Source organism: Bison bison, unplaced genomic scaffold (assembly GCF_000754665.1).
Source record: "Bison bison bison isolate TAMUID 2011002044 unplaced genomic scaffold, Bison_UMD1.0 scf7180017864471, whole genome shotgun sequence".
NCBI lineage: Eukaryota > Metazoa > Chordata > Mammalia > Artiodactyla > Bovidae > Bison > Bison bison.
In genome coordinates, this window is record NW_011495032.1 from 25,456,959 (window position 1) to 25,464,725 (window position 7,767).

Sequence of the window (7,767 nt, forward strand, 5' to 3'; positions counted from 1 at the left end):
ACAGAAGCAGAAGATATTAAGAAATGGCAAGAATACACAGAAGAACTGTACAAAACAGATCTTCACGACCCAGATAATCACGATGGTGTGATCACCCACCTAGAGCCAGACATCCTAGAATGAGAAGTCTAGTGGGCCTTAGGAAGCATCACTACAAACAAAGCTAGTAGAGGTGATGGAATTTCCGTTAAGCTATTTCAAATCCTAAAAGATGATGCTGTGAAAATGCTGCACTCAACATGCCAGCAATTTTGGAAAACTCAGCAGGACTGGAAAAGGTCAGTTTTCATTCCAATCCCAAAGAAAGGCAATGCCAAAGAATACTCAAACTATCGCACAGTTGTACCCATCTCAAAGGCTAGCAAAGTAATGCTCAAAATTCTCCAAGCCAGGCTTCAACAGTACATTTACCATGAACTTCCAGATGTTCAAGCTTGATTTACAAAAGGCAGAAGAACTAGAGATCAAATTGCTAGCATCCATTGTATTATTGAAAAAGCGAGAGTTTCAGAAAAACATGTACTTCTGCTTTATTGACTATGCCAAAGCCTTTGACTATGTGGATCACAACAAACTGTGGAAACTTCTTGAAGAGATGGGATACCAGACCATCTGACCTGTCTCCTGAGAAATCTGTATGCAGGTTAAGAAGCAACAGTTAGAAGTGAACATTCAACAACAGACTGGTTCCAAATCGGGAAAGGAGTACGTCGAGGCTGTTATATTGTCACCCTGCTTATTAAACTTAAATGCAGAGTACATAATGAGAAATGTTGGACTGGATGAAGCACAAACTGGAATCAAGATTGTTGGGAGAAATATCAATAGCCTCAGATATGCAGATGACAATACCCTTATGGCAGAAAGGGGAGAAGAGCTAAAGAGCCTCTTAATGAAAGTGAAAGAGGAGAGTGTAAAGGCTGGCTTAAAACTCATTATTCAGAAAAGTAAGATCATGGCATCTGGTCCCAGCACTTCATGGCAAATAGATGGGGAAACAGTGGAAACAGTGAGAGACTTTATTTTGGGGGGCTCAATATTACTGCACATGGTGACTGCAGCCATGAAATTAAAAGACGCTTGCTCCTTGGAAGAAAAGTTGTGACCAACCTAGATAGCATATTAAAAAGCAGAGACATTACTTTGCCTACAAAGGTCTGTCTAGTCAAAGCTATGGTTTTTCCAGGAGTCACATATGGATGTGATAGTTGGACTCTAAAGAAAGCTGAGCACCAAAGAATTGAGCTTTTGAACTGTGGTGTTGGAGAAGACTTGAGAGTCCCTTGGACTGCAAGGAGATCCAACCAGTCCATCCTAAAGGAAGTCAGTCCTGCATATTCATTGGAAGAACTGATGTTGAAGCTGAAACTCCAATACTTTGGCCACCTGATGCAAAGAACTGACTCATTTGAAAAGACCCTGAGGCTGGGAAAGATTGAAAGTGAGAGGAGAAGCGGATGACAGAGGATGAGATGGTTGGATGGCATCACCAACTCAATGGACATGAGTTTAAGTAAATTCCAGGAGTTGGTGATGAACCGGGAGGCCTGGCGTGCTGCAGTCATGGGGTTGGAAAGAGTCAGACATGACTGAGTGACTAAACTGAACTGCACTGTCCTGAGCACTGAAGAATTGATGCTTTTCAACCGTGATGTTGGAGAAAACTCTTGAGAGTCCCTTGGGGTACAAGTAGATAAAACCTGTCCATCCTAAAGGAAATCAGTCCTGAATATTGATTGAAAGGACTGATGCTGAAGCTGAAACTCTTAATACTTTGGCCACCTGATGCAAAGAACTAATTCATTGGAAAAGACCCTGATGCTGGGAAAGATTGAAGGTGGAAGGAGAAGGGGATGACAGGGGATGAGATGGTTGGATGGCATCACCGACTTGATGGACTTCAGTTTGAGCAAGCTCTGGGAGTTGATGAAGGACAGGGAAGCCTGGTATGCTGCAGTCCATGGGGTCACAAAGATTTGAGCATGACTGATCGACTGAACTGACTGATGACTTCTACCATAGTCATTAGAAGTAAGTATAGCTCATGCCCACAGGGATGGAATTACCAAGGACATGAGTACCAGGAGCCAGGATCATTGAGGGTCATCTTAGAGGTTGGTAATCACATGATTTGAACAGCTCAAATAGAAATAAGGAAATCAATTATAAAAGGAAATAAAAATATAAAAGACTTTCATATTTGTTAACAAATGTAGCATTTGCTAATTTTTACTTACAAAGTAATTTTATTATTAAAATTATGTGTATGTAAATATCAGTTGACATTCAGTGGATGTGGTGTTTGCTGATTTCCTTACATAATTTGATACGATTGGTAAATATTATAATAAACTTTTATATTTATGGGTTTGTATATCTCAGTAGGACTGATATTTTCTTTCCTTAAGATTGTGTAATTGGAAGTATAGATTTTGTCACTGCTACTACCAAGTAGTTTTTAATCTAGCACCCAGAGCAGATGAATACTTGAATTAATATCAATAGTTGGTTTTGGCCCACAGGGAGTAGAGCTGTCGTAATGGAGTGTCAATATGGGCCAAGGAGAAAAGGTTTCCAGTTAAAAAAAATTGGAGAGCTGGAAAATAGGTCTTGTCAGCTCTACAAAGCCACTTGTCCAGCCCGGTAAGCTTCATATTTCTTTTATTTTTTATTAAGTACTTATATTTGAATAGTTAATATGCACATGTGCATGTTTTTATTATGTTTAAGCTGTGCCGGAAACTATACAGTGAAATCTGTTTCCTCTTACCCTGCATGTCCCACTTGAAGGCAACAACTCTTACCAGTGTCTTGAGTAACTTTTCAAAGATATTCTGTATATATGCCTATTATATATATCTCTCACTTTTCCCTCATAAATGTTGAAGATCACTAATATTTTCTTTCCTTAAATTTTGGTAGTAGCATACCTTCTTTTCTTCTATAAATTCACATGGATATATTTCCATTCTGAATGCCTAATGTGGTTATTTGCTCAAAACTATTGTTTCATACTGGTGTGATTGTAGAGACATATACTACTATATACACTTAAAAATTGTTTTAAATTTAGGTATAATTGATTTATAATGTGTTAGTTTCTGCTATACAACACAGTGATTCAGTTATATATGTAATTACTTGTTTTCATTTTCTTTTCCACTGTAGTTTATCACAGGATATTAATTATAGTTCCCTCATTATATTGTAGCACCATGGTGTTTTACTCTGTGTTTTTTTATTCATTCTCAATATGTCTCAAAGCTGGCACCATGGCTGTGTATAAATGAGCTGATTCCTTCTTTTTATTAACTGATCAATTGATTTTAAAAATTGAAATATAATTGACATATAACATTATATTAGTTTCCTGGTTCCATTTTAATAGCCATATAATATTCCACTTGTAGATGAATTATCGTTTACTTAGCCCTCCAACAATGAACTGTAGGCACTGAGAAGTATTCTTCATTATTATTTATGAAGCTGCAGCTAATAACACTGTAGCTATTTCTATATTAATGGAATAAATTCCTTGAAATTAGATTGTTAGGGCAAGTATTGTGTTCTTTTTAAATGCTGGCAGTTGTTGGAGAGTTGGAGAGTTGCTTGGTAGTGATTTTACCAATTATATTCACAGCAGCAATATATAAGACCAACATAGTCAGTTTTAGGTAGAATAGGACTACTGAGTAGTCATTGCTTTGACTGAGGATGAAAAATGTACACCAATGAAAGACTTTTATAATGTCTTTCAGTAATAATATTCTGTTTCACACATTTATAGTGTTTTAAATCATAAGATAAAATTTAAAAGTAACACGTAAATGTTAAATTTAGTTGAGCTTTGAAATCCTTATTTTAGCAATACATGTCATATCACAATCTCAGCATTCTCAAATAGTTTTTAAAGCCAGTTAAGCTTTCATCTGATAATGTTAACTTTAGACAGTGTTAAAACCTGACTGTTAAACATGACCATTAAACAATTGCTTTGAAGTATAAGCAGTTTAGAACTTTAGACATAACTTGGGAAAAAGTCACTATATGTGAAGAAATTATTTTATTCTCAATCATTCTAAAAGTACTTTTTGAGTATCTAATGTGTACCAGAAAGAATGAAGTGACAGAGGCAAAGCAAAAACAACACCCAGTTGTGGATGTGACTGGTGATGGAAGTAAAGTCTGATGCTGTAAAGAGCAATATTGCATGGGAACCTGGAATGTTAGGTCCATCAGTTCAGTTCAGTCGCTCAGTCGTATCCGATTCTTTGCCATCCCATGGACAGCAGCACGCCAGGCCTTCCTGTCCATCACCAACTCCCAGAGTTTACTCAAACTCATGTCCATTGAGTTGGTGATGACATCCAACCATCTCATCCTCTGTCGTACCCTTCTCATCCCACTTTCAATCTTTCCCAGCATCAGGGTTTTTCAAATGAGTCAGTTTTTTACATCAGGTGCCCAAAGTATTGGAGTTTCTGCTTCAGCATCAGTCCTTCCAAAAAACATCCAGGACTGACTTCCTTTAGGATGGACTGGTTGGATCTCCTTGCTGTCCAGGGGACTCTGAACAGTATTCTCGAATACCACAGTTCAAAAGCATCAATTCTTCAGCACTCAGCTTTCTTTATAATCCAACTCTCACATGCATACATGACTACTGGAAAAACCATAGCTTTGACTAGACAGACCTTTGTTGGCAAAGTAATGTCTCTGCTTTTTAATATGCTATCTAGGTTGGTCACAACTTTTCTTCCAAAGGACAAGCTTCTTTTAATTTCATGGCTGCAGTCACCATCTGCAGTGATTTTGGAGTCCAAAAAAATAAAGTCTTTCACTGTTTCTACTGTTTCCCCATCTATCTGCCATGAAGTGCTGGGACCAGATGCCATCATCTTACTTTTCTGAATGTTTAGTTTTAAGCCAACTTTTCACTCTCCTCTTTCACTTTCATCAAGAGTCTCTTTAATTCTTCTTCACTTTTTGTCATAATGGTGGTGTCATCTGCATATCTGAGGTTATTGATATTTCTCCCTGCAGTCTTTGTTCCAGGTTGTGCTTTATCCAGTCCTGCATTTCTCATGATGTACTCTGCATATAAGGTAAATAAGCAGGGTGACAATATACAGGCTTGACATACTCCTTTCCCGATTTGGAGCCAGTCTCTTGTTCCATGTCCAGTTTTCTCTGTTGCTTCTTGACCTGCATACAGATTTCTCAGGAGTCAGGTCAGGTGGTCTGGTATTCCCGTCTCTTCAAGAAGTTTCCACAGTTTGTTGTGATCCACACAGTCAAAGACTTTGACATAGTCAATAAAGCAGAAATAGATGTTTTTCTGGAACTCTCTTGCTTTTTCCATGATCCAGCGGATGTTGGCAATTTGGTGTCTGGTTCCTCTGCCTTTTCTAAATCCAGCTTAAACATCTGAAAGTTCACAGTTCACGTACCATTGAAGCCTGGCTTATAGAATTTTGAGCATTAATTTGCTAACGTGTGTGATGAGGGCAATTATGCAGTAGTTTGAGTATTCTTTGCATTGCCTTTCTTTGGGATTGGAATGAAAACTGACCATGAGTTAAGGCAAATTGGAAGTGGTCAAACAGGAGATGGCAAGAGTGAACATCGACACTTTAGTAATCAGTGAACTAAAATGGACTGGAATGGGTGAATTTAACTCAGATGACCAATATATTTACTACGGTGGGCAAGAATCCCTTAGAAGAAATAGAGTAGCCATCATAGTAAGCCAGAGTCCAAAATGCAGTTATTAGATGCAATCGCAAAAATGACAGAATGATCTCTGTTTGTTTCTAAGGCAAGCCATTCAATATCACAGCAATCCAAGTTTATGCCCTGACCAATAATGCTACAGATGCTCAAGGGAATTGTTCTATGAAGACTTACAACACCTTGTAGAACTAACACCCCAAAATGATCTCCTTTTCATTATCGGGGACTGGAATGCAAAAGTATGAAGTCAAGAAACACCTGGAGTAACAGGCAGATTTGGCCTTGGAGTACAGAATGAAGCAGGGCAAAGGCTAATAGAGTTCTTCTAAGAGAATGCACCGGTCATAGCAAACAGCCTCTTCCAACAACACAAGAGAAGACTCTACACATGGACATCACCAGATGGTCAACACCGAAATCAGACTGATTATATTCTTCGCAGCCAAAGATGGAGAAGTTCCATACAGTCAGCAAAAACAAGACCGGGATCTGACTGTGGCTCAGATCATGAACTCCTTATTGCCAAATTCAGACTTAAGTTGAAGAAAGTAGGGAAAACCACTAGACCATTCAGGTATAACCTAAATCAAATCCCTTAAAATTATACAGTGGAAGTGACAAATAGATTCCAGGGATTAGATCTGATAGACAGAGTCCCTGAAGAACTATGGACAGAGGTTCATGACATTGTACAGGAGGCAGTGATCAAACCATCCCCAAGAAAAAGAAATGCAAAAAGGTGAAATGGTTGTCTGACGAGGCCTTACAAATCGCTGAGAAAAGAAGAGAAGTAAAAGGCAAAGCAGGAAAGGAGAGATATACCCATTTGAATGCAGAGTTCCACAGAATAGCGAGGAGAGATAAGAAAGTCTTCCTCACTGATCAATGCAAAGAAATAGAGGAAAACAATAGAATGGGAAAGACTAGAGATCTTTTCAAAAAAGAAAAAAAAATAGAGATACCAAAGGAACTTTTCATGCAAAGATGTGCACAATAAAGGACAGGAATGGTATGGACCTAACCGAAGCAGAAGAAACTAAGCAGACGTGGCAAGAATACACAGAAAACTATACAAAAAATTTCTTCACGACCCAGAAAATCACAATGGTGTGATCACTCACCTAGAGCCACACATGCTGGAATGTGAAGTCAAGTGGGCCTTAGAAAGCATCACTATGAACAAAGCTAGTGGAGTTGATGGAATTCCCATTGAGCTATTTCAAATCCTAAAAAATGATGCTGTGAAAATGCTGCACTCAATATGCCAGCAAATTTGGAAAACTTAGCAGCGGCCACAGGCCTGCAAAAGGTCAGTTTTCATTCTAATCCCAAAGAAAGGCAATGCCAAAGAATGCTCAAACTACCGCACAATTGCACCCATCTCACACGCTAGCAAAGTAATGCTCAAAGCTCTCCAAGCCAGGTTTCAATGGTACATGAACCGTGAACTTCCAGATGTTCAAACTGGATTTAGATAAGGTGGAGGAACCAGAGTCAAGTTGTCAACACCCATTGGATCATTGAAAAAGTGAGAGTTCCTGAAAAACATGTACTTCTGCTTTATTGAGTATGCCAAAGCCTTTGACTGTTTGGATCACAACAAACTGAAAAATTCTTGAAGAGATGGGCATAACAGACCACCTGACCTGACTCCTGAGAAATCTGTATGCAGGTGAAGAAGCAACAGATAGAACTGGACATGGAACAACAGACTGGTTTCAAATCGGTAAAGGAGTACGTCAAGGTTGTATATATTTAACTTACATGCAGATTATTTCATGAGAAATGCCAGGTTGCATGAAGCACAACCTGTACAAAGACTGCCGGGAGAAATATCAATAACCTTGAATATGCAGATGACACCACCCTTATGGCAGAAAGTGAAGAGAAACTAAAAATTAAAAGCCTCTTGATGAAAGTGAAAGTGGAGAGTGAAAAAGTTGGCTTAAAGCTCAACATTCAGAAAACGAAGATCATGGCATCCGGTCCCATCACTTCATGGGAAATAGATGGGGAAACAGTGGAAACAGTGTC

At 38.6% G+C, this 7,767-nt stretch overlaps 1 protein-coding gene across 10 annotated transcripts in view; it reads left to right on the forward strand.

Annotated features, from left to right (window-relative positions):
* The window catches only part of CARF (calcium responsive transcription factor), a 79,358-nt gene that overhangs the window by 28,627 nt on the left and 42,964 nt on the right, over window positions 1-7,767 (forward strand). For all 10 annotated transcript variants that reach the window (XR_827139.1, XR_827140.1, XM_010860998.1 and 7 more), the window contains one exon: window positions 2,523-2,643. Coding sequence is in view for 8 of the 10 variants with exons in the window: in XM_010860998.1 (XP_010859300.1) it covers window positions 2,523-2,643 (121 nt within the window). In the remaining 2 variants the exon portion in view is untranslated. The remainder of the gene's footprint in view (window positions 1-2,522; window positions 2,644-7,767) is intronic.